General features: G+C 38.0%; 1 protein-coding gene across 5 annotated transcripts; it reads left to right on the top strand.

Moving 5' to 3' along the window:
* LOC112980579 (cytochrome P450 27C1) lies at positions 1–27,373 on the top strand. Of its 5 annotated transcripts, none has more exons than XM_026095536.2 (9): positions 1–463; positions 5,495–5,685; positions 7,526–7,725; positions 10,286–10,495; positions 12,343–12,506; positions 15,908–16,074; positions 21,086–21,164; positions 22,165–22,368; positions 25,023–27,373. In XM_026095536.2, exons 1-9 carry the CDS (start codon positions 131–133, stop codon positions 25,137–25,139), a joined length of 1,665 nt encoding a protein of 554 aa, XP_025951321.1. In that variant the 5' UTR covers positions 1–130; the 3' UTR covers positions 25,140–27,373. The 5 variants fall into 5 exon arrangements, with proteins under 5 accessions (XP_025951321.1, XP_025951329.1, XP_064370816.1 ...); XM_026095544.2 differs by having other exon boundaries at positions 22,165–22,410; positions 25,023–25,138; XM_064514746.1 differs by lacking the exon at positions 1–463 and adding an exon at positions 574–700.
* Positions 27,374–27,397: the final 24 nt, after the last annotated feature.

Here is a 27,397-nt window from a genome sequence, read left to right as displayed (position 1 = left end):
AAACTGATGCTCATGCAGCGAGAGTTTGGAGAAGTGCTGCTTGTACAAGTTAAAGCAGGCAGCGAAGAAAGAGCAACCAAATAAAAAGCAGCTGCAGGGACAAAGTGGACCTTTCTGAAATTAAAAAAACATGTCTTTCTTCACGAGGGTTTTGAGAATGAAATGCAAGCGGACACTTGAATCTGAGAGCAGGACTTACTTTCACCACGCGATTTTTGTCAGCAGGTTTCACCAGCTGCCCAAGCTTTCCGGCAGCCCGTCTCTGGAGGTGCAGAACAGCCCGCCAGGGAACAAAGAGGAGGTGATGGCAGACTCGGAGGGCGCAGGAGAGCTGCTGAACCCCCCCGCCCCCAGCCAGCTCCGCCGGGTGAAGAGCCTGCACGAAATGCCGGGACCCAACACGCTCTACAATCTGTACGAGTTCTTCTGGAAGGACGGCTTCGGCCGCATTCATGAGATCCAGGTACGGCTTAGCTGGCTGTTTAATAAGTTATTCACGCCACGATTAGTTAAGCCTTTCCTTTTCCCCCCCTCATAAAACGTTGCTTAATCACCGAGTGAGCAGCACCGCGGCGAGTCACCGCAGCGCCGTGTTCCTGCTGTTACGAAAGAGCGGGGATTAAGAGGATCCCCATTCAATCTCCACGTCCCTTAGCGCCGGGAGGGTTAGCATTTTTGTGTTTCGGGGAAGAGCCTACGAGTAAGTTGCTCCCGAGCCGTGCAGACACCCTCTTCCTAAAATGCGTCCTAACGGGAGCCACTTCCCTTGTTGGTGGGGTGACCGTCTCGCTGGCACCCCCTGGGCTGTCCCCCTTCTTTCCATGTTTATGCGCGTTTTGAACTTTTGGGTAGGTGCCTTATACTTGGAAAAGGGAGAAAATATCCCATCTTCTTGAACTTGTTTCACAAGGTTCCAAGGGACTTATTTTTGGCGGGTGAAGCTGGGAAATGCAGGCTCTCCTCCAATCTCGGAGCGAAACGCCCAGGCTCCCGCAGCCACCCTCAAGGTGAGGCCGTGCCGGCACCCAGCGCCGTGTTTACACGGAGGACGGCCTCGGTCGTGCCGCGGCTTGCGGCTGAGGCTCCGCTCGGAGGGGGATGTGCAGGCGTCGGCGGGGAGCGCTCCCCCACGCACCGCGCGGGGGGCAGCGGGGCTCCCTCCGCTTTCCTCCTTTCAGCTCGGCCCGAGCTGCTAGGGCCAGAGACCATTTTGTCTCTCCAGCGTGGACCCTCTCCCCTTTCAGTAAGTATCCTTCGCATATATATGTCCCCTGAGGGGGCGGTAGATGCGCCTGGCCCCGCTGCCGTCAGCGCCGGCCGGCCCGCGGCGGCGGCGGAGCTGTTTGCACGACCCTCCCCTCAGCGGGAGGCGGGCGGTTTGAACCCGTCCCGGGCGGGGGGGGGGGGGCGCGCGGAGCGAGGGGCGCGCGCCCGGACGGGGCCAACGGTCGCGGCTCGCGCTGCCACCCCCACGCTGCAGGCGAGGCGGGGGAGCCCCCTGGCCGCCGGCCTCCCGCCCCCTCCCCTGGCGCCCCCATTGGCTCGCGCGGAGGCGGCGCGGCGCGGGGGGAGGGGAGGCGGGAAGCGGGGCCTGGCGGCGGCGGGAGGCCCCGTGCGGGAGGCGAGGAGCCCCCCGGCTGCCCCTGGCGGCCTGGCCCCCAGATGCTGCATGAGCGGCTCGGCCGGGCCCCGCCAGGCCGCATCACCTGGGGTGTGACAGCTCTTCCTCTGCAGTACTCGATGCGGCGGGGCAGTGAAATAAATCTGGACCAGGGTGGGGCGCGCGGGGTTGAGGGCTGCCCTCTTCGCTTTTGGCATCTCAGCTTCTGTGGTGGTTGGTACGCCGCTGCGTGTCTCCTTGCTTAGTCGCAGCAGAAGGAGATGGGCGAAGCGCCGTTTTCCAGGCTTGCCATTGAAGAAGGAGTTGGGTGAACGGGGATCCTTATTTTGTACAGTGTTTCTTAGATAACTGGCATAGGCAACTCTTATCGTAAGGCTGCCTTATTCTGAAGAAGTTGGTTTTGGTTGCTTGGCCAAACACGTGGGTTTCATTCCTGTAGGGTCACATCGCATCTCCTGAGGTCCTTTGCCCATGCAGTCCAAGTGACCATAAAGTGAGCATTCGCACTTCCAGAGAGTAAAGCAATGGTTTTCACCCTTTTTTGGTTGTGGGTCCATGAGTTTTCAGCTGGAGGTGCAGATCTATTTGGAAATTACACGTGTGGCATTTATTAATTTTGTTTGTCTTAGTCACCTTTTTCAGACCGCTTAGACTCACAGACTGCCTCAAGAGGTCCATTGGCAGAAAACCACTGAAATAAACTGGAAGGAGGGATGAGAAGTAAAAAAAGGAAAGGAAAGGGAAAGGAAAGGAAGGGAAAGGGAAGGGAGACCAGACAGGACAGGACAGGACAGCTATAAAAAGCTTGATGATCAAAACTGAAAATTAGGGTTTTTATAGGGGATTAAAAACACTAGAAGGAGGCAGGAAACCGGGGGAACAAAAAATGGCTGGCTTTGTTGTAATTTTCATTTAGATTGCTACAAAGAAGTTAGGCTCTTCAGTCTGTGCTGAGTTTGATGACAGCCAAGCTAGATTTGTTATGGTGAACTGCTTAATTGCTTGCTAACCAAGACACATGCAGATGAAACTTTTGTTTATGTTAGCTAAAGCTTCTTGTAACATTATATTTCTTATTTTCTCTGTGTCTGTGGTGCGGGACAGAATTGGAGAGGTGCTCACAATATTGTCATCACACTAATAATATACATAGAATTCAAGTTTTCACTGGTCTAAGTATGAAATGAAGCTTTGAAAATTATTCAAAATATTAAAATGTGTTAGAAAAGATCCAAGTTGTACATCCTTTTCACAACCACTAGCTGATACAGACTTTTTCCTTTTTATTGAATGTTATTTATAGAAAGGAAAGCAGGAGGAAGGATAAGGAGGAGTTGAAATACGACACTATTTTTTTTCTGTTCAGAGTCTCAAAAAAACACAAATCATAGATGGCCTCTGCATATATGCTGGATGCAAACAGGCATTAAATGGATTAATAACAGTCTGTTAAATTTAACAATACAGTGAACATCAGGAATGAATTATTCTGAAACCATTTGGTAACCAGCACAGCTACTTAAATGATGTCCTCTGACACGCACGAATATTCATAGACTATATGCAGAAGGGGTGGAGAAGCTGAGCATTTTTTCACAAAGGAGGTTCTGTTCTCAGTAACATGATTCCAGTTAGTCCTGGCCAAAGCAGTAATGCCTACAGCCATTATGACAAAGGGAAAGTATTTTTAATTTGATGAAGTTAGATCTCTTGTGTTTCATCAGTACTATACAAGTATAAAAAAGAAGAGATGAAGAAGAAGGGCTTGGATGCTAACAGTCTGAATTTATGACATGTGAAGGAATGCATGGTGTGCGAGTGGTATGTGAGACAGTAAAGTGTAATATTTTTAAGGTCTGGAACAAGGGATAGAAAACCTGTGTTGTGACAGAAAACATCTCACAGAAATAATGGGCATTTCTTCAAACATGAGATTGATACACAGAACACCATTCTGCTGAAAGCAAAAGAAGTCAAAATACCTTGTCCTTGTCTGTTTCTGTTTTAAAATTAGTATTTCATTTATTTGATTGAATGGCTACATGTTTGATTTATTTTTTTGTTAAGTTACTTCTACCATGTAAACCTCATGATAACTGAAAAAAGCAAGCTGTTCCATGAATAGCAAAATTAGTTGAATCTGTTTTTCTATGATTTGTGACCTGGATCCCCTTCACCCCACTGCCTTTTCCTTACAGCATTTGTCTCCCAGCTCTTGCCTTCCTTAAAAGACTCTCATGCTCTCCCTCTTTTCCCTGTCCAGTTTCATATTGCCTAAGATATGTCTGGGGCAAGACATTTTTCAGGCTCTGGAAGTACTCATTCATTGATTGGTTTGCATATGGTAGTTGGTTAGCAGGGGACCAAACAGAAATGGTAACTGTTGAGTTCCTACTGTATCGTTTCCCTCACCAGAATGACAAATACACATCTCTCATTTGAATCCAGATGCTGATTTTTGAAAATAATGAGACTATAATTGTAGCAGGCCTTTATGTCTGTGTTAAGTTTGACTGAAAGTGGCCTCTGTATTCCAAAAGTAATTATGAGGAGACTGTCAGCACAATTGTACAACTCTGTTTTATTTGGAAATGAGGCAAAAACAGTTACTTGTCTGTAAGTGTTTGGTACCATATGCTGAACAATGGTCCATGTGTCTCAAATATACTGTTGACAATTAAACCTTACATCTCTGTAACCAAGACTAATTAAAACATCTCTCATAAATTAAACTTGGGTCAACACTAGACTTTTACTAGCGTAGTTATATCAGATGTTTGATTTATAATCAATGTGCTTCTGAAAGCAGATGTCTCTAGATCAAATGCAAGTAAAGTATCAAAGTTAAACTTGCCAGTTTAACTTATTTTGCTACTTTAAACTGAAACCCTTTCAAATTTAAAACTGACCTAAAACCACAGTCCTAACAATGTATTTTAAAAAACTCTTATGTCTGAACTATAGATTTTCTTCCTGCAATGTCGCTACTGTTAATTTTTTTTATTAATTAAGCCTCATTTTTTCCTGAAATGATTTTGTGGCTTTATTCCAAGTGAATTCCTGAAAGCCAAGTGTTTCATTTAATCACCAGCTCAGAATGAAATTTGTTTAAAATAATCAGTAAGATTTTATGGGACAACGATACAATTTTGTGAGAAAACTTTTTTGTTTCTTTTTTTACATCATTTAATGTTTTCCAGTCCTCTTTCTTAATTGCCTGTTGTTTGCCTCCAGCTCGAATCATACAACTTACAGATCAGCCACTAAATAAACCTCATTGCAGGAGTAAGACTTTAGTTTTTCCTTTTTTTTTCAGAATTAATGTATGTCTTTCTAAAATTCCATCCTGATGAATCCACCCCAAAACGTAGAGTTTATCACTAGACTGTTACGCTGTCATAGTCCTGGGTTAAGTTTAAGACTGTAAGTATTTTTTTTTTGTAAAGAATAAACTGATAGACTAAATGGTTTGTTTACAAAAGACCTTAAAAGTAAATTACTGTATCTCTGTATTACACTTTTGATTTCATCTTATTTACCTCCATGGTTTTCATTTTTTCAGGCATTCTTTCTCACTTACTTGATCTGGAGATACGTATTTTTCAGTTCTCCAGGTCCTTTCATCTTCTCAGTATTTGGTTTCACTAACCCTTCACGCCTTAGTTGTTTGGGTCTTTTCAGTCAGAGGTCCTGAACGGTGTGACCTCTCTGGTTTTCCAGTGACACTTCAAACCATTCCTTGATTGGAGAGGTGGGGATCAAGTTCGAAATGCAATATGTTGATTTACTGCATGACAAATTGTCAGTTTCCTTTTCTGTTAATCTTCTTTAATAATATTTTACTTCTGTTTCTCTTTGTTGGTGATACTGCAGCAAAAGCACACTCAGGAATATGGGAAGATCTTCAAGTCTCACTTTGGTCCCCAGTTCGTTGTATCCATTGCAGATCGAGATATGGTTGCTCAAGTCCTCCGGGCAGAAGGTAGAGCACCGCAAAGAGCTAACATGGAATCATGGCAGGAATACAGAGACTTAAGAGGAAGAGCTACCGGACTTATTTCTGCGTAAGTTGTTACTCCTTCATTTTCTAAGATTTGTTATAAAAGTATATTAATTTTCTGAAGGACTATACAGATCATCTGGGAGTTCAGTCTTGTCTGTGTGGGGAAATTTGTATGTTTAGCAAGGAGGAAGGAGGTTATGAATTTATGGTGAGTTGTTTACTCTGCTATAAATTTTCAAAGGGACCCTAATGATGCATAGTTTGAATGTGGAGTAAGCTACCTCATGCAAAAACATTCCTGGAAAATGTGTCTATCAGGTAGAGATGTCTGAGCTGCCTCAATTATCTGGAAGCAGTATCGCAGAGTAGAACTTAATAGCTTTGGCATAGCACTGCGCAAACATGGTTTTACTGCTTCAGATCTAAGCTGATAGGTCTGCTTGGCAGTGTGTTGTGTGGACTTACCAGCTCAAGCTGAGATTAGCTCTGTTGTTTGCCGAAGTGCCCACTCAGTAGAGTAATGCAGAGAAGTCACTGCATGGTAAATTCACACTGTAGTGCATTCCCATGCAGATATGTCTTTGTATGTGACCAATTCTAGAAGAGCTGTCTGTCTTTTAAAGCTTGCATAAACTCTCTGTGCGTGTGGGTGTGGTTAATTGCCGGTGGGAACTACTCACAGTGACCACTGACATAAGATGTTTTTTAGAGGGAAACTAATTTTCTGAGTCATGGCCAGTCTCTTTCTTTCACAGTGGCAAAAGGCTTTATGTATTAGACGTCAAACTGGAATCTTAAACTGCAGCCCAGACTAACAGTTCTTTGATATTTTGTGAAAGAAAGTCTTAGATCAAGAGATGCTCAGAAAATGTCTGTTAAGGGAATTGAATTCTGCTGTTGACCAGTAAGTTTCTAGACCTTGCAGCATCGTTATTTCAGCTGAAAGAATTTCACTGGAAATGAATTGCTTACATAGCAATTTAAAATAGCAACTGAAAGATATTCCTGTCAATCACTGTTCCGGACTACTCTGCTTATATGAGGCATGCACAGGCTACAACTCAGAATTTTAGCCTTTGACACAAAGATTTCAATACATAGCTCAGCAAAAGGAGAATCTAGCTGTAAATAGTTTCTCTATAGATACCAAGTTTGTTTGTTTTTGTGTCTGAATCTGAAAAACACTTCAACAAGCTCATTGCAGCTGGAAGTAGTAATATGCATAATGTAATACTGTGAATACAGTTGAAGTGTGTCTTTTTAGCTCCACAACTTGTCACTTCCACATTGTTTATGTAATTTTTAGTATATTGTCATCTGTATTGAAAACTGACTCTAGCCTCTCAGGAGTTGGAGTAAATGCCATTTGTCACAAAAAGTATATTATTTCATAGATTTAGCAATAGCATGCCTCAAAGTGATATATCAGTAACTTAGTTTACGGTACTAGCTCGAATCATTGATTTGTCAGATCTGGATGAGTGCCTTTGGCAATTATGCACCAATTCTAGTTAAAAACAAATTTGCAGAATAATCATTCAAATATTTAAATTAATTTTAATTAAAAAAATTGCAAATCCAAAGTTCTTGTGTCGGTACTGCTAGAGCACTCATATGGAGACACTTGTCAGATTCAGAATACTGAGTGGACAAGTTCGGTCACTGAAATCAGAGATTAGTTTATAGATGTACAGTTGTGACATTGTGAAATTAGTAAATTATGGAATAAAAACAGGCATGTAAAACCGAATACATGTTATCATTCCCCCCATTATTCTTATTTCACCACTTGATTTTTCGTCTCCTAATAAAAATGTAAACAGCTTTCATTGTGGAGCTCCTACCCAGCTAGTGATTGTGAAGGAGAATTGTGAATAGAGATTATTAATAATTTCTTCTAGGGAGGGGGAACAGTGGCTAAAAATGAGAAGCGTTCTGAGGCAAAAAATTCTGAAACCCAAAGATGTGGCTGTTTACTCTGGAGGAGTCAATGAAGTTATTATAGATTTAATTAAAAGAATCCACACCCTCAGAAGTCAAGAGGACGACAGGGAAACAGTGACCAATGTTAACAACCTTTTCTTCAAATATTCAATGGAAGGTGAGCCCAGACTGTATAATATCCGTATAGAAATTGGATGTAAAGCTGTGTGCTTATGGTTAGGCATTTTTATCATAAACAACTACTGCCTTATTGTGATTAATTTGAAGAGGGAAGCTTGATATTCTGCATTCAGGGATCTTCTTACCTAAGCAATGGATATCAGTAGAAATCCTTCATAGAGTCCAAGCAGGTGATACCTTTCAGTAAGGGATAATTCCTGCGGAAATGCTGATACAAATGCAAAATATAGAATCAGGGCCCTAACCAGTTTCAGTACTCTGTGTTTCTATATTAATTTCTCAAGAATAAGGGTGTTAACCTAGGAGTCTAACTTATCAGACATGTTAATACAACAGTCTGCTAACCAAATTGCAGGTCAGGGTGTCAGTATGGTGTGCCTAAATTCTGTTCATAGTTTCATATGGGAAAAGATACTGGTTTCAACTACCTACATATGTGCTTACTGTGGGATTGCTGTGCTTTCCTTTAAATTATCTGGCTGTCGCTACCATTAATGAGAGAATACTGTGCTAGATGGAACCTCAGTCTGAGCTAGTATGGCATTTCCTGTATTCTTATAGAAATTTAATGGTGATTCGCATTTCACGCATTCCTTTGACTTCATACAGCCTGTTCTTGTTGTATGTGTGTGCCTTTTAAAAACATTGACACTCTTTGATGAGAGACAGCTGAATAATTTGCAATTTGCAAACACTTCAGAATTGCTGACCTATACTGTATCAAATGGCTGTCTGTCTGGTAAACTAATCTGAGTCTGTTCTACATGAATAGTGTCTGAAAGTGGCACTCAGCTAAGAGTTACCAATTTTAAGGAATTTTAAACTCTGAGCTTACGGATTCAGTTTAACTGATGGGTTAGTTTAAATTCTTCACATTCTTTCAGCATTTATAACTTGTGCCTGGCACACACCTATTTCATGTATGAAATCCACTTTCAGTTAACTTTTCCTGTCAACTGCTCAGCAACCCCATGTGTAAGATGTCTTGAAAAGACTATCTAAAAGGTTTAAAAAAAAAAGGCATGAGAGCTGGCAGTTGTTTAAGGGGCACAACAGAAATTAAAGGTACAGAAAAATATTTCCACAAGGAGGAAAATTATGGAAGGCAGAGTGAATTGAAAATAGCTAGATTTTAACAACTCTTTGTAAGTAAAGAAGAAACATGCAGGCTTGAACAAGGAAAAAAAATTTAAAAAGTTAAATTAAAATTTAAAAAAATATTCTAGAGAATTTATGGAAAGTTTGAGGGAAGACTGGACAAGATCAAGGTTAAACATCATATCTATTGTACCTGTTTTTAATAGAAAAAGCAGAGAAAGAAAAAGAGAAAAAAGAGGCTAGAGAGTTAATAGACCAGTTATCCTAACTACAGTTTCTGAAAAGGTATGAACGAACTATTGATACAGACAAACCAGTAAACTTAAAAGCACAAAATTTATTTTAAAACATGCAATTTTATGGAAAGGTCTTGGAGAAATTATCTAACTGCCTCTTTAGATTGCCTGATTGCCCCACCCAATAAAAAGAATTACTAAATAAGATTATTTGGATTATAATAATGCTTTTTATGCTGCACAGCGTGGTATTTTCATTTAAAAATGGGAAATATGGTCTAGATTGTACAGTTAAAAGTTGGGAGCAAACGTGTCTAAAAATCTGTGCTCAGAAAGCAATTAAAAATGTTTTTTTGTCATACTGAGAGGGCACTTTGACTAAATCCAGTAGGTCAGTTTATGGTCCAGGTCTGTCTAGTATTTTCGTTAATAATTTGGGTACATTTATGAAACTGAACAGAAAGACTTCAGGCACACTAGAGGACAGGATTTCAGTTCAGAATTAACTTGATAATTTAAAGAAATGGTCCAGAGCTGGGAAGAAAAATTTATTAAAAATATATACAAAGTACAGTTTTTTGGAAAGAAAGGGATTCACAGTGGGGAACACTGCAGTGCTGCAGAAAATCATCTGAGGAAATCATAATAAGTCACAAAGAAGAGAAGAGTCAATTGTGGCATTTGCAACGGTGTCACACTTAGGTCCTTTTGCAAGGCCACGTGGACTTTATCATGTTCTGTGTGTCTAGAGCATGATGCATACTCATTATCCATTTACTGCTGGCTTACCCTGACATTGAAGGGTATAGCCACTGCTAGGAACTCCTGCATTATCACCAGCTGTCAGAAATACCTTTGGCCTTAAACTCTCTGTCCGCTGTCTCAAAGGCTACTATAAGAGGTTCAGGATTCGTAGTGCAATGCACGACATAGTAAACATGTTGGAGGGTTTCTGTACTTCTTTCGGAATTCCTGGGTATCGTCTCAAGCTGAATGTTACTGACATAGTACCCACTGCCTCTCTAAAATGTTTGGCTGGGATTTAAGTATGTGTTTTAAACTTCTATTTTATCTCCCCCAGTTACAATTATAATAACTAAACGTTTTTGAAAGGAGTTCTATAGCTTTATTATTTTAATTCCTTAAAGGACTAGTATATATATCTGTATGTGTACAGCAAATTCTTTGATCTCTCATGTGCAGGTGTGGCAACCATTCTTTATGAATGCCGGCTGGGCTGCCTGGAAAACAACGTCCCACAGCAGACTGTTGAATATATTGAGGCTCTAGAGTTGATGTTTAGTATGTTTAAGACCACTATGTATGCAGGTGCTATTCCCAGATGGCTTCGTCCACTTATTCCAAAACCCTGGAGAGAGTTCTGCAGATCCTGGGATGGACTCTTCAAATTTAGTAAGTTTTAGTAGTAGAAAAATTCAGCTGTTTTTCTGCAGATTGTGTGTGTGTGTTTGAACAGGACTTCCTGCGTTTCTCTTCTAGAATTATAAGAAGACATTGTGGCAGAAGAGGTGTCACAATAGTAGGATAAAATATTATGTGAAACATTAATTATTTAGAGTAATAAATCAGGAGAAGTTAGATGAGCATGTAGGCTATATATCAAAGTATGTCTTTTTTTTCCATTGGATCTGTGATAGAATGCAATAATAAAATTGTACTGACCAAGGGAACAGTTTTAAAAAATACTTTATTTTTAAACAGTTTTGCCAGCACAGTTTAAATATTCCCTTATTTTATACTCCTATTTCATTATTTGTCTTTCACTGCCTAGTGGTCCCTTGAAGTTCAGGTTCTATGCCAGGGCTTTATCTTCAGCCACTCAAATTTTAATGAGGGTGGTTTTGTTGACCTCGATGAGTTTTCAGTCAGGCACTGTGATAATCTCCCCTGCAGCTGACTAGGAAGTTAAAAAATGAGCTCTAGCATTTAATTAATAGAGCTCTTAGTGGAGTTTATATATACATACAAGCATATAAGTTGACAAAGAAATACACTGCTACACTGCAATATGTTTTTTTAAACAAAACATTCCAGGCTATTTTATGAATCAGTTTTCAGTCATCCAAGTAAAGAGGAGAAGTCTTGTTTGTAAGATTTTTATTTAAGATTCTGGACTGTATAAAAGAAAACTGAACTCTCCCTCTGTGATGTTAGGAAGCTGCATGCATCTCTGCATTTATTTTCTCTTGTCATCCTTGAATAGAGTCTTTAGTTTTATAATTTTTATCTGCCTCAGTATACTGAACTGTACCAACAGTAGACATTAGGGAATCTACTTAATGGTGGTAGTGGAGTGGTTTCTTTGTGACACGTTGTATTCTTTTTACATTGCCACTTTTAAATGATTTCCCATGATAAAGTGTTATTGTTCCCTTTTGTGGGTTAAAAACAATAGACCTCAGATTTATTTGAACAACAGCTGAAAAATGTTTTTTGAGGAATTTCTCCCTTTTGAAACTTTTTTTGTCACACTATTTCTTTGTTTAATCTCTTTGTGAAAAAAGGAATTAAATAGATTAAAATTACATGTTTTGACCAGGCCATCGCTGTGTATGGTGTGTGTGTCTGCGTGGACTTCATAAAGGAATATGTTGATTCTAGTTCTTTTTAAGTTCATTGTGTAAGGCACTAACCTTCAGAGAAGTTCTCATCTTTAAAGCACTTGTTTCACTGAAGATGCTGTTTGTAGTAACTAAAGGATGAAAGGGACCTGTGGGTGGAGTGATTCAAAAGAAGTATTATTTGCTGCAGCTTTCCAATTACTGTTATTACTTAATGCTCCTCATCTTTGTCTTCAACGTGATTCAGTTCAGTGGCATCCACCTCCCAGTTGCTGCCACCATCTTGTAGCAGCTGCTGCATGCTGACTTGCAGCATGCTCTGCAGAGTTCACCCCTTTTTGCAGAGTCATCAGAAAAAATAGCCAGCTGGGTGTAAAACTTGACCATGAGCTTCCTTCAGTCCCCATCGGAAACTACAGCACCTACTGTCCTCTCCCGAACCTCTGCTCTTTCATGCTGTGAGTGTCCCAAGGCTCTCGTCAGCTCAGTCCTTCCTTATCATGAATACCCAAGGACCTCCACCACCACTCTTTTACTTTTTTCCTGATAAAATTGTGTAGAATACCTTATTTTTTTTTATGGCTGTGTAGTGTTTCCTAAGGGAGAAGTGTCATTACGGAATGGAACCACCAGAGAAATAAAAATGGAGGCTTAAGCAATTGTTTTTAAATCCCAAAGGTCAAATCCATGTTGACAACAAATTAAAGGCTATTCAGTCTCAACTGGACCAGGGAAAAGAAGTGAATGGTGGGCTACTCACATACCTCCTAGTGAGTAAAGAACTTACTTTGGAAGAGATCTATGCCAATGTGACGGAAATGCTCCTGGCAGGAGTGGACACAGTAAGCTTATTACTGTCGTTTTTCTTGTGAACAGTTGTCTTTGTAATGCAGTACCATTTGCAACTATCTCCAGGGGAGTTTAAGTTGTTTTTAAGGACACAATTTCTGACACATTTGAATCATGGAATCTTTACAATAATCAAAAATACTTATCACACCGGGTAATCTCTCTACTGGAATGAAGTCAGTGGTGTTCTGTTCTAGCTGTGGTTTATGTATGAACTGCCTAAGGAGCAGCAGGAACCCATCACTTGGGAGTCTGTTCCACAGTTCATTAAATGAATGAAATAGCAATTGTCTTTACGTTCATCTTCAATTTTCATACGTTTTCTTCCTCCAGTTCGAATATCAGGTCAGTATTCATTGCTTTTTAGAAAGCACTGCTGAAAATTAATGTGAAAAAATTGATCAATAATCTCATATGCAGAATTTGGTAAATGATTTTAACTTATGGATTATTAATCAACTGATACACACATTATGGATCAGATGTTTGGTTTCTGCTGAAATCTATTAGAAGGGGGATGCTAGGTCAGCACTGACATGATGTAGGTAAGGCATGAGTTCACTTTACACCTCATGCTGGCAGCATGGAGTCCCATCTGAGGCAGAGAGCTTTCATCATGGAGCGCAGTGAGAATGAGGCTAGAATATGAGGCATGTAACACCTACAGAATCATTTTAAGGGGGCCAAGTTAGACCAACTAATGGACTGGTCATCCCTAGTGTTCGAAACAACATTAGGGTCATGTATATCTTTCCCTCCTCTCACTCCTTCTGTGTGAAATCAGTGTAGCTTAGTGTGATCTGTAGCATGACAATCAGAAGCATAAGAAAAGATAAAAATGAGTTGTTTTACTACATGTACAGTGTATACTGAGCTACTTAGAATGTCAATGAATGCTATTATTGTAAATGACTGTAATTGAACATTATTTTTGTGAAAAAGCTATGTAACTTAGATAAAGATAGCCAGTGCTATGTAAGATTGTGTTTACTAGCCTTAAAGTAAAAAAGATAAAAAGGTAAAAATGTAAAGTAGCCTTATAGTAAAAATGCTCTCCTGATAATTGAGTTTAGATTTTTTTGCTCTAAGAGAATTTTTGATCTAAGAGAAGCAATACTTTTTGACTTCCAGAATAAGGAGCATATGTTTATTTATATGCTGAAAGTTACTCCATTGGTTAAATATGCCAAAGGTTTATGAGTCTGGAGAGGTTTTTTTTGATGTTTTGGTCCTAAGTAAAGCACAATCATTCATCCCATTCATTTGCTAGTCTTTCGGACCCTTAATTTTCCATTTTTAGTGTGTAAGAGAGTTTTCATTGAACTACAAGGACAGTGTTCAAGTTCATGCCAATGGGAGTCTGTTTTTCCATTTGACTCAGCATCCTCAGCTGGTAACATTTTGTGAGAGGACTGTACTTGTGATTTCCTCATTCCCAAGTACAAGACAGAAACTGAGGGAGCCTTTTTTCCCTACTGCTGTCATTTCAGATCTCATTTCATCATAGAAACTGAAGGAGGTTTACAGGATTATAAAAGCTTTCAACAAAATTGTAAGGCTGTTTTGGGCTACAGAGCATTTTGGCTGTCCCTGGAACAGTGCTAATTTTTAAGAGGTTATGAAGGAGCTGGGAACCTGAGAAGAAACGGTGTTTATATCGCAGGAAGTTCTGTATGCAGTTGGCAGAATTGCCAGCTGCTCTGAGGAATAGTGCAGGGTTGTATTTTAGCAAGGGACAGCCACTCAGCATTATGAGAACAAGAAAAGAAGGCTTCTGAGAACGATACTTGTAGCATTGTACCTCAGTTTGAAGACAAGACATAAAAGGTCACTGTCATGTCAAATTTACTTTCTAATTTAATCTTAAATGTAAGCCCCAAATAAAACATTTCCAGAAGTTGTTGGGTGTTTTACCCATACATTGCTTGTGACCTTAAGCTTTTTTGTACCAATGAGTGAGAAGCTGAAAATGAAACTCTTTAGTGCTTAAAAAATGAGACTGGTAATCTATCTTCATTATACAGGTTAAAAAAATGCAATTAAAATTAATTAAATAAAGTTAGGTTAGAGATTACAATTTCATTCTCTTAAATGCTCTGAGATATTAAAAACAATATAGATAAGGAACAATATGTTTACAGTGTCATTTTCTCTGCCATACTTACTCAGGAACACTGAAAATACATTATTTATTATAAGCTTTCTGTCTTCAGTGATGATTGTGAGGGAAGCAGGCTCAGATAAGGCCCTTTGCTTGACCTTCATATCTGAATGCACCTGATAGTAGAAGCAGAAAGTTCTGAGTCCAGTATTTGGATGGAACAGTCCCTGAAATCCAGGTAGTATATACACAAGGAGTCATGATTGAATGAACAGTAAATATTGGATCACAAAAACTTAATGAGTTGAAAAATTCCATTTGGTTGCATGTTAGTGCAGATGGAGGGAATCCGTGCTCTCACAGTGTATTCTAGACCACAAATATGCATGGAAGTGCAGTTTTTCCAGCTGATGTGGAAAAGGATTAGATAGTGGGTTCCTTTAAATCATCTTGTGTTCAAAGTTGAACTGTCTTCTGCCTTGTATCCTACTTCTTCCTTTGTACAAAATTTTTAAAAAATTATTTTCCACAGAGTAACTCTTTTCTGCAGTCTTGATGATCATTAGAATCATGAATTATTTGAGAGGGGAGAGGGGATTATTTTACCTACTACCATTAGAATGCTACATTAGAAAAATTATGTATATGTGGTCATTTTAAATATATAAACTCATCTTTAAATTTTCTTAAGAAAACTTAAAGTCAAATGGCTTAATGGTGCCATTTCACTCAAGTGGGAATTTTAAGAGATAAAAGGTGCCTACTGTGATGTAGCATCACTTACCAAAGGATGAAATATAATCTTAGCAGTATTAATATCAATTCTGTTGTTGTGCGGATGCTGTGAAGAGACTGACATATACTTAAAATGGATTGGTAATGTTCTGAGTACCATTCTCTTATTTTTTTTCCTGTTAAATGTTTCTGTTGGGAGGAAAGATAAAGAATGTACTCAAAACTAATAGTTAATGTAATCCATTACTGTTTATGTTTCAGTATTACTTATGCAATTTTGTTTGCGTCTGTCCTTTCTGTTGCTTTTTGATATTTCACTGGGAAAATACCAACATGGATTGTTTTTGTATGGAGGAGATTTTTAGGTGGAAAAGGGCTGAAGTAGGGGATGGTGAAATCTGACAATATCCTGTTGACTCCAGATGTTAATCATTGCCAGTCTGTTTTATAACAGCACACACGTGAAACAGTTGAAAACTGATTGTTTTTCTCGGCTTGAAATTATTTTTAATCTACTTTTGTTGGACTTGATGATGATGGTAGTTGTTTCTTCCTTAGACTTCTTTTACTTTGTCCTGGGCAACATATTTGTTGGCAAAGCACCCTGAGGCTCAGCAATGTGTTTATGAGGAAATAGTCAATAAGCTGGGGAGGGACCAAGTTCCTGTTGCTGATGATGTCCCCAAGATGCCTTTGATTAGAGCTGTGCTCAAAGAAACCCTGAGGTAAGTAGCAGACAACTGCAAATCATTAGTTAAAATATTTAATTCCGTGTGTTTGTAATGACTTTTGAGTCAGAGCTAACATTTGTATGTAATTGTTGTTATTTGTTGCTTCTTCTTTTATTTATTGTAGCAATAATGTGTACAGGGATTCTCAAGCAATTAAATATGATAGTTTATATAATGTTTAATGTTTTTTAAGTATGGTAGAAATAATATCACATATTTATGACATGCCTAGTAAGGTAGGTAACTGAAAGCTTATTTTTGCCATTAAAGCATTAGTTTATGTGATGGACTGTAAACTCCCAGCGCCTTGCCAGTAGATCTGGAGTGCCAGAGTGCCAGCAAGAGTGGGGCTTGCTCCGGGAGGGAGATGAGATGGGAGCCAAGAGTGACCACAGCACAGGCAGGGCAGTGACCTCACCCACTGGCGTGCCCATCCCACAGGATCTAGGCACAGCTTGGCTGGTGGTCACTGCCTCTGTCTTCTGGAATGCAGTAGTCAAGGGTAGTCCTTGTGCTTGTGATGTTACTCTAGACACAGTTGTGATTGCTCTCTCAGGCAGGCATATTGTGTATGGTGGTCAGCAGCAGGCTCATATTCTTACTGTTTTTCCACAGATAAAGAGACTGAGTCAGATATAGACTAGTTAATCTGCTTGAGGCCATGTAAGAGATCCTTGTCAGAGCCTGAACTGAATCTTTTTCAAATGGTTTGTATGTCTGCATAGTAATACTGTGCATATGTGCAGTCACTCAAGCTGTAAACTTTTTAGTTCAAGAAGTTTTGATAAAATAATCTCAGATTTTTCTGTCCACATTTCTCTCACTGCTCTGCTTGCGCAAGTTGTGTCTAGTATAGGTAGGTGAAATGATCCATCACTCTCATTTTCCTTCAGCTCAGGGCTGGACCACAGTTTCTTTCTGTTTTGATGAGATCTTTCAATTGTGTCACCCTAGCTTTAACATGTCTTCCTAAGTTTCTCTTGGCTTTTTCCCTTGTCCTTTACTTGGAGAAGCAATTTTTATTTACTTCAGTGACTTTTGTGACAAATGTGTCTGGACTTAAGCCTTGTTTAACTTGTAAAAACTAAGTCTTTTTCTCTGGTGGATACGTTTATTGTCTTGGTTTAGCCAAGGACCACAATCTGTCTAAGCTTTGACCTCAGGGCAAGTAAAGCAGGTCAGAAGAAACTTAAAGCCACCTCCTTGGCAAATCTTTCTTCTGTCTCAAATCTTATTGTAGAGACTCCCCATCTGAATGTGCCTACCAAAGTGATGGTCTTGTGTCTTGCTGTAGATCCCCTCTCTTTACTGCTCATGCTTCCATTTTCTAAGACAGTGGAGACTGTGATAGACAGCAGTTCTGTGCCTTGCTAAGAATCTAACATAAGCTTCATACCCCTCCTGTACAACCAAAGAAATAGAGTTGTCTTTTACATCTGGGTACAGTGTCAAAAATCTTGGTGCCTGATTTTTTTTAAAGATCAGACATTAGAGTTCTTGTTCTCCAGCTGAGATCTCCAGCCTCCTCCTTTTCACAGATGATGATATCTCAGTCATGAAGTCTTTGACCGAAAAAGGGTCAGCAAAGGGGCAGTCAGAAAAGGGAAGAGACATTCTTATCTCCATAACCTTATCCCAGGGGAGGGAGCTCTGAGCCCCTTACTTTTCAGATGATCCTATAGGACCAGACCACCTGCAGTATGTTAGCTGTGTAACATTGACTCCGGGCTGTTTCATATGCTGTGGGGCTGTTCTGGACACTGCTGTACCTTACAACTTCAATGAAGAAAATGTGAAACCTTGCTCTGATGCCATCTTTTTAAACATCTACTTGTGTTTCAAATAATCAGTCTCCTTCCATCTTATCTCTACAGAATAATTTTCTTTACATCTGCCTCAGTGCTTTCTGGGAAGTCAACTTTCTTTTGTTCCTAAAGTATGTCCCATTGAGTACAGATTCCAGGTCAAGTTTCTCAGGAAGAAGTTTTAAGTCTAACCTGCTCAAGCCTGGATTGCTATCAGTGATGTTATTTGTTACAAGCTAGTATGCAGGCCCTTGCATCACATGCAGCTACCGCTCAGCATTACTGTCTGTCTTCTAGCAGGTGATTCAGAATTCTTTCTCCAACTTGTGCTGACCTCTTTGACTGCAAAAGCAATTGCTGAGCATAATTAAAAAAAAAAAAAAAAAGCATTCATTTCTCCCTGGCAAGGATTCCAGGCATAATGCACTAATGCCCCAAAAGTGTATTTCTCATATGAACCCTCAAAGTACATACGAATCACCAGACTTTACTACCCTGTTATTTTTATGTCATACTCTAGTTTCTAAGAAATTTCCTTTTTTTCCAGTAGAACAGGACTTCACAACTCTAATAACAGAAGATGTAAAATAATAACACTTCCTGTTGTTTTTCATATTCCTTTCTAACTTACTACTGTAAGCTGCTCTGAGTGCAGGAAACAAAACAGCAAGAACTGTTGTTTTGTCAGCTTTTTGTGTAAGAATCTCTGCATTTTCTTGAGAGGCAGATTGCTGCTGAAGAACTTATATTTGAGGGCAAAGATATCTTTCAGTTCCAAACTCATTAAATCAGAAGTTACACTGAAGTTCCTCAGAATTTGTGCTGTAATTCCAAGAAGATACTTTTCCATTTGGACTTCTCCCTATCTTCAAAATCCTTGGGTTCCACAAAGCTGAATAACTTCTCTGTGTTTATTCCCCTCAAGATCCCAAGAAAAGAAGCATCTTTGACTTTGTCTGTATTGCAGTCTCACTTGTCCAGATAACATAGCTGAACATTCTCCAAGAAACATGAATCTATAGTAGCACTACAGATCCCTCCCCCCACCATGTTTTTTTTGAGACAAGTTGTCCAGTTCCATTGGAAACTGCATTGCCCCAGAGTGGTGAGTGGTATATACTACCTTCAAACCTTACATCATTCAGTTTACTTCTTTGTAGTCCCTATCTTGCCCTCCTCCTTTTTTTTTTCCCAAGGTGACAAAGGCTTTCTTGGCAAAGAGTTACTCTTTTAGTCAAACAGTCATAGAGTAAGTACCTTTTCGCCCCAGAAGAAAGGGTTTTACAGAGCTATGTCTCAATGCCAAAGAAGAATGAAAGATGGCGGACAATCTTCCATTATTTGGAGATTGAAATGCATATTGGTGACATTAATTCTATTGCTTTTATGAGAAGATTATTGATGGTTATTGTTGTACATATATTTCCATGCATGTTTTTACAGCTCAAGTCTGCCATCTCTTCTAATGTATATTTGCTCTTTGCAGAGCAGTATAAGGCTAAAGTCCTACCCTTTATACTCTCTAGGGTCCCAGAGGCGTCATAAAATTCCTGGCAATGGTAGCAGAGTATTCTATCTTCATTCTTTCATCAGTGACTGGACATTCAGGGGAAGATGTCCAAATAAGTTTCAGGTTCTCAAAAGGAATGAAATAATCTAAAGATCCTTGCAGCTGACAGTGAATATACAAATTTAGTTTAACTCCTGTTCAAACGTAGACATTTATAGGAATTATCGTAGACTTGCTTAGTGGAAGGGCCTTTCACTATCCACAGGCTGGAAGCTTGCTCAACCACTGTTGTGAAGTCCTGGCTGGTGACTGTTTATATAAAACTCTTTATGCCAGATTTTGCATATAGGCTTGGCCTCGGACTCTCTTTTGTTAGATTCCTCAGTACAGTGATCGGTTTTAGATTCTCTTCAATGGTGGAAAGTTTATTTCCATGCATGACCTTTTATTTTCTGTCCCTGTTCAGGTCAGTGGTAACAGATGCTTAGCTAAGGAGCTTCCTCAAACAATCTCCATAAAATGATCCTTATAGAAAAATAATTATACATCAACATGCTGAAGCTGTTGGAAATGCAATCAAAGCATTCCTCCATCACCTTGGTAAAATTGACCCCTCTTGGAGATACTATTTTGTGTAGAAACATAGAGAAGATTTAAGCTGTAATGTGTCATCAGCCTCTTTCAGTCTTCTGGGACACAGTCAGTCTCCAAACCCATCCAGGGTTCTTCCCACTTGGCCTTGTTTTTGCTAGTTTTTTTCAAAAAAATATTGTGCTTCTTTTAGATTATGGGAGCTCACAGGCATTATGTTTCATTTAGACCAGACAGAACTTTTTCAGAAGGATGCTTCAGTTCTCTGTCTCTGAGGCAGCTAAATCTGTTTATGCAGTTACATTTATTTGAGTGCTATCAGGTTGTTTCACTGTGTTTTTCATCAGTTTGCTGTCATTTCTGATACGGGCACATCCAGCGTACAAGCAACCAGATAGCATCTCTAAAGAACAATCTTATCTCAGGATGTGCAGAATTCTATCCCCATCTTGGCCAACTTTTGTGCCAGTGTGGGCCCTACACCATGAAGCTGATGGCAGAGTGGTTCATCTAAGGACTCTAAGGTTAAGGGCATATTTCTGCAAGTTGGCCACATTGTAAATATGCATATAAGGAATCAATCTGAAGAAAGGTTATTTAGCTTTAATTGGAGGCTTTTCAAGATGTTTTGTGCACATGCTTATTCAAAATCTCTTTGCCCCTCTTTTACTTTGCAGTGCCGCTACGATCATTGTAAGCTTCTTGACTTACAAAAACTGAAGGCATGTGACATGCTTTTTTTTATATGTTTATGTCAAGTATTCGTGGTAAGGTAAGAGGATTTAAGAGAAGGCATCAGCAAGCCTTCTTCAGCTTCCTGTACTGCTAAAGAGCCTCCAGCTTGAGTGATTGATTGCACATTTGTATATGTATAAAGCAAATACATAAACAGACCAAATAGCTCAATCTCCAATTACTGGTAAATAATTTTTCTCAGATGTTAATCATATTCTCACAGATGCTTCATGGTCTTTTAATTTCCAAGATGATCTGTATTTCTAAAATCCTTTTTGCTGTGAATGTATATTAGAATGGAATCTAAACTTTTAAAGTTGTATTCGTTGTTACTGTTTAACTTCTCATAAATATTTGTCTCTAGATTATATCCGGTATTGCCAGGAAATGGAAGAGTGACCCAAAAAGACTTGATTGTTGGAGGATACTTGATACCTAAAGGGGTAGGTTCTATTGCAGTCCTCTAAAGAGAACAAAATTTAAATTTTTTTGTGTATGAGGTGTGATCTGTTACAACATACATACACTTGATTGATTTCAAAAAATGTCACCAAGCTAGAGCACTAAGAAGAAAGCATTATAATACCCATTTATATGACAAAAAAAGAATTTTATAATTAACTTCTTGCTGTTTTTTTTAATGTTATGTCTTGACAAAAATGCAAGACCTTCCTGCTTAATAGAAGCAGTATTTCTCACCCGCTAATCAAATTTACAGTCTTGGCTTGTTCTTAATATTCTTGATGTAGCACTCAGTTGATAATATCTCTGTGCAGTATTACTATTTGATTAAAAAAAGAAAAAGCATGATTCTTGTTATTTTTGTCAGTTTTCTAATTCTTGGCTGTTAATCTTTGTAGAAAGAGTTTAATTTCCTTTTTAAATTATGGATCTTTCCTTTATATTATTCAAAGATTACACACAGATCAGGACAGAGCTGTACAGCTCTATTTAAATTGACAGGTTCCCTTTTACTTTTGTCTTAGGGCAATGTAGCTTTAAAACAGTCAGGATTCTTAAATTCTTAATATGCATGTATATTTATTTGGAAGCATCATAATATCTATTATTGCTGCTTTTTTCCTGAGGTTTTTTTTACCTTCTCATCCTTCATTTTTTCACTTTTCCCTTGTTTTGTATATCTCTTCTCTCTTTCTCTCATAATACCTTTTTGAGACCATTCCCAATTCTTATGACTTTTGTTTCCATCTCCTTCCCCATTGCATCTTCTCTAATATGTCCAACAACATTTGAAGATTATTTCACTTGACCAGCTGAGAAAGTGATCTGTTTTTTTAGCTATAATTTTTTCTTCTAGAATTCATGAAAGATACTTATATTTTACAGGCTGTTTTATCACCTCATAGTATAGTAATTACAAATACTTTTTTTTTTAAACCTGTATTGGATTTAACTATATATAAATGTCATTTATTTCCTCAGACGCAGCTGGCACTCTGTCATTATACTACTTCATACAGTGAAGAAAATTTCCCAATGGCAGATGAGTTCCGACCTGAGCGCTGGCTGAGGAAAGATACTTTGGACAGAGTAGACAATTTTGGTTCAATCCCATTTGGTTATGGCATTCGAAGTTGTATAGGAAAAAGAATTGCAGAGCTGGAAATTCATCTTGCACTGATTCAGGTTAGAAATCTGTGACAGCATTACAAGAAGAAAAGTATATTGGTATGATTCTTTTCTCTGCATACCATTTCTGGATATCATATTGTGCACAAAATCTTTTTTTTTTTGGTGGGGGGGGAGTGTTGTCTAGCACACTCATCCTGGAAAGGCTTAAAAAATGAAAATAATCACGTTGAAATGTAGCATATTAGTTAAACTGCACTGCAGAAGAAAAGTCCTTTACAGTATGAGTGAAGTAAAACCAAAAATAAGATTGTTAAGAAAGTATTTAGACATTTAGTACAGAAGGTTTTTGTAAGCAAATTGCAAGTCTTCCTTAATATATATTAGCGTGGTTGCCTGCTCACTTAAGGATTCTTAGTTACAAACAATTCAGTACTTACAAAGAGGTAAAATTAGTTTTCATATCATTGTACTGACTGATAGTGTGATAAGCAGTTTTCGTATCCTCTTATCGACAACTGTATTAGGACAAGTATTAAAATGAAATGCTTGATTTTTAAATGTTCTTTGGTTATTCTGTCACTTATTATTCTTTCTTCTCTCTTTAACTATATTGTCATTTTATAAATACATAATGTATAGATATAAATAATTAGTATTTGTAGTACATATTAACACATACTGTTTTGCACTGCTTCATTAAGTAAGGAAGGCTCTCTCAACAGCTGTTACATTTTGTATTACTCCCTCTAGCTCAAACATTCAGATCAGATTGTGCCATCAAACCTCAAGATTTGGAAACTTTTTATAGTTAACTATAAAAATATTTAGACACATTATGCATATTCAGAGCAAAGCTTGATTAAATTTGCCCTAGAGTACTTACGGAATAAACAAATTACCACACAATCCATTTATAAACACCTAGATGATATTTAAGTGATTTAAAAATAGAAACCCATGAAACATGGAGTTGATCAATGCAAAGTTCTGTCAAACCTGCCTGATTTCCTTCTCTAACTTGATTACTGATCTAATGTGGTAGAAACAGAAGAAATCAACTCTTTTGTCTTTGAGAGGTATTTTCATGTGTTTCATGTGAACATGTTGTTCTCCTGATTAAATTAATAAAATCTATTTCAGATGGAAATACCTATAAAATGTGTAGTTGAAAAAGAAATATCCAGAGGCAGTAGCTATCAAATACTTGCTGTTGAACTGGGAAAGCATTTAAGTAAAATTCTACAGGAGTCTGTCCTGGGTTTGGTTTCAGTCGGAATTTTGATTAACAGTATTAATCAAAATGTTAACAACAGATTAGAGAACACTTTAGGGTTTGCACAGGATACCCAACTGACATGAACTAGCTTAAAATGTGAAAAAAGTATTATGAAAAAATGGAGAAATGGTCCAGAATCAACAGGAATTTGTTCACTAAGGACAGGTGCAAATTACTGCTGTTAAGAATAAATCAAATGCATAAATACAAGTTGCTAAAGAACTAGCTAGGTGACAGGACTGTAGAAATAGATCGGGGGATGTAGTAAAAATCAGTCAACAATATGATGATAATTCTGAAAAGGCACTGTCATTCTTAGCAAGTTCTTGGTATTAACAGGCAGGTCATATGTCAGAAAGAGAAGGTAATTTCTCTGTTTTAGCAAATAATGGTGAAGCCTCAGCTAGTCAATGGTGTACAACTGACTGCATTTTAAGGACGGTACAGTCAAATTGGAGGAAATTCAGGAGGAGATAACGAGAATTAGAGGTGTGGAAAAGAGAATGAGATGAAAATTTGATCAATCTTCTAATACTTAAAAGGTGCTTAGGTAGAGAAAAACAATGAATTATTCACCGTGCTCATTAGGAGAAGGCTAAGAGAAGATGGTCTAATTTATAGGAAGAAAAAGGTTTGAGACTAGATATTAAGAAAAGCTTTCTATTATAAATATGGGCAATTATCGGGGCTGAGGAGGTGCTGATATTTCCTTCTTGACAGTTTGAGAAGAGATGGCTGTGTTCAGTCTCAAAACAAAAGGGTGTGCTAAATCTCTTGGGTTTTGCTTTAGCCCATGACTTCTGTCTTATGTTTGCAACTGGTCTTCTCAGTTTTGCTAAAGTGTAAGTGTATGGAAATAGAAGTTTAATGTATGAAGAATTTGTGTGACTGAATTATAGTGATTTTGTTCTGGATAGCTTCTTATATTTGACTCCTCAAAGTATTATGATTGTTTCACTACAGCATTGGACAGTTGCTCTATCATGTTTGTTTTATTTTCCCCTGCCCAGGAAGAGAAATGTGCAATGGAATTTGGGCTTTTATTGCTTTGTTTTATTAAAGCACACATTGATTAATTATAAAGAAAATGAAGTCAAAGACATGCAGAGAAAAAACTCATGAGGTTTGAAAGAGAATTTCTTTGATAGTTCAGACCATTTAGGCTAGTCTTGGGGAAATTTGTCAGAAACAACAAGCTCCTTTTTTTAAAAAAAAAAATCCCCTTCAATCAAAGGGAGAAGATTTTTAACAATAATCTTCACCTTTCAGTAACTTTTTTTTTATGTGGGAATCACAGCAGTCAGACTCAGTGGAATTAACAACAGAATTGATGTTTGTGACAAACAGAGGCTGTTCTATTTTTTCATCAAACGTCTACTCTTCATCTGTAATTGTGCAAATTTTCTAATATTTGTCATATTTGTCTTTGCAGTTGCTACAGAATTTTGAGATCAAAATTTCTCCCAAAACTGAACCAGTTCGTGCCAAAACTCATGGACTTTTGACTCCTGGAAACTCCATCAATGTGAGATTTTCTGACAGAAAGTGAGACTCAAATGTTTTGGAAATACTTGTATAATTTTCATGGAAACAGACACATCTCATGGATGTTTGATCATATTTGTTCTCTGGTTTGTGGTTATATGGCAAAATGATCAAGTCTTACATTCTAGCAGTACAATAGAGAAGTTACCACTCTCATAAAAGATAATTACACATTTGGAACTATATCCTGAAGCAATTCCTTTTTGCACTGGGAATCTCCCTTTCTCTGGAAAGATTTCTAGCAGTAACAGCACATGCACTGAAAAGAGCAAGTGAAATTCAGAATTTTTGTATCATCCAGTGGTTTTGTTACACTGCTTAGCCATAAAAGTCAATTATTCATGTGAGTCTATTTGAGAATATGTAGAATTATTATATAATATATGCAAATTAGCTGCATGTATGAGTTGGTGTTTTCCTGTTTCTTGTCCTCCAGTGTGTTTTTTTAAAGTTTACACCTAACAGTGAAATTATGAGATCATTCTTCTCTTGTCTGTAAAAGCATTTACGCTACATGTTAAAAAAAAAGAATGCAGTAGTATGAAATGTAAAGATACAAAAAATACAAATTATATCTATTTGTTTAGACTCAAAATTAAGGACAATTAAAAAATATCCAAGCATAAGCCCCATAAAATGTTTCTATATCATTAGAAAATTTTAAAAAATTTAAATCTTAAAAATAAAAATTTAAACCTCACATTGCAGAATTACGAATCCCAGACAGTGTCCTCATTACCAAAGCATAAGCTGAGTGGAATAGCACAAGCCACTGTCATCGTTCTAACTAATGTGCCAAAACCAAGCATCAAGGTAAACAATAAAAATGAAGTAGCTGTTATATTTTGTCATTTACTTTAATTAAAATACTACTGCTACAACAATAATAAAATTATCTTTACAGTTCTTTAACAGTAAGAACTGGAAACTTCCAATCGTAATGTGCTGAACCATAGACAGGTGCATAGCTGCCTTCTGTAAGATGGAAATGTGACTACTAAGTGTTTTGAGATTTTTTTAGATCTAGTGGCTAACACAGAGTGTACACTTGAAAGTTTTTTTGTTGTTGTTTTCTTTTTCCTAGAACAACTAACAAGTAAGTCTCTCCTGCATGAGACTTTGATAACTTAATTTCACTGAGCGCTAACCTTACCTTCTCATTCTTGAGAGAAACCTTACAGCTTGGGACCATGTTATCCCTTGAGCAAAGAGCTCAAGTCTGTATATCCTAATACGAAATTAACTATGTAATAATGTATAGTTAACTGCAGAAGTGTCAAGTTTTGATTGCTGTTTGTGACGTAGTTTACGTACTGATAATCATAAACTTTCAGACATATGCACAGTTAGAAAAAAGTTGTGCAACTCAGTTTTTAAAATCACATTAATCTGCTTTGCTCATCTAGCTCTGAAAAGTCAAAGGTAGGTTATGAATTAAATAATATACTTCAGTTTTAATGATGAACAGGAAATTCTGCATAGCTGAGTTTTACAGACACATAGTATTTTGATTACTTTTTGTATAGTGCCTTTTGAAGGTCTCGACAAGAGAAAAAATGTTCCACTTTTCCTATGGATCTCCTATGTAAAATAATAACACTAAATAAAATGGATCTGATCTGTGAGAAGATTAAATGTTTACATATTGACTTTAAAATGTTAATCCTGTATTGAGCATATATATATACTATAAGAACTGAGGGTAGTCTGTGGAAGGATTTTTTTTTCTTGAATGAGCTTTCCTTCTTATATTGTTTTCTAAGATTTCACTTCATTCTCTTTTATTTTCTTTCCCATTGTTATTTCTAACGGTCCCATCTTAAGTAGACTGAACAGAGTTTTATTCACTAGAGCCAGCTGACGTCTTGAAGGAGATGTTTTGCAAAGGTCTATTTAAAAATCTGTGGATTGAGTGTTTGACTCCATAACTCTGTCGGTTTATGTGGACCTGGGGACCAAAGGGCAAACCCCTGAATCCAATTTGGATTCTTCATGGGGCCTCCTTTGGCATTGTCATAGCATCATTAGAAACACCAGCCATTGTTATGTTCAGTACCTTTGTTATGTTGTACCAATTCCAAACTAATACATCACTCTACAAGAATGAAGAGGCATTCTAAAAATGCTGTTTAAAGCATTTGAATCTTTTCATGAAAACAGGAAATCTGTGATTTTTTTTTAATAGAGCATCTATACATGTAATTTTTGTTTTATACATAATAAAGTATTTATACAGAATTTACAAGTCCTGTTTCTCATTGT

This window comes from Dromaius novaehollandiae, chromosome 7 (genome assembly GCF_036370855.1).
Source record: "Dromaius novaehollandiae isolate bDroNov1 chromosome 7, bDroNov1.hap1, whole genome shotgun sequence".
Lineage (NCBI taxonomy): Eukaryota > Metazoa > Chordata > Aves > Casuariiformes > Dromaiidae > Dromaius > Dromaius novaehollandiae.
This window is presented reverse-complemented; position numbering and strand designations above follow the sequence as displayed.

Coding starts and splice junctions, on each gene's coding strand:
- LOC112980579 (XM_026095536.2), top strand. CDS start 131: ATGTCTTTCTTCACGAGGGTTTTGAGAATGAAATGCAAGCGGACACTT. Junction 464..5,494: donor GCCGCATTCATGAGATCCAG/GTACGGCTTAGC, acceptor GTGATACTGCAG/CAAAAGCACACTCAGGAATA. Junction 5,686..7,525: donor GCTACCGGACTTATTTCTGC/GTAAGTTGTTAC, acceptor AATTTCTTCTAG/GGAGGGGGAACAGTGGCTAA.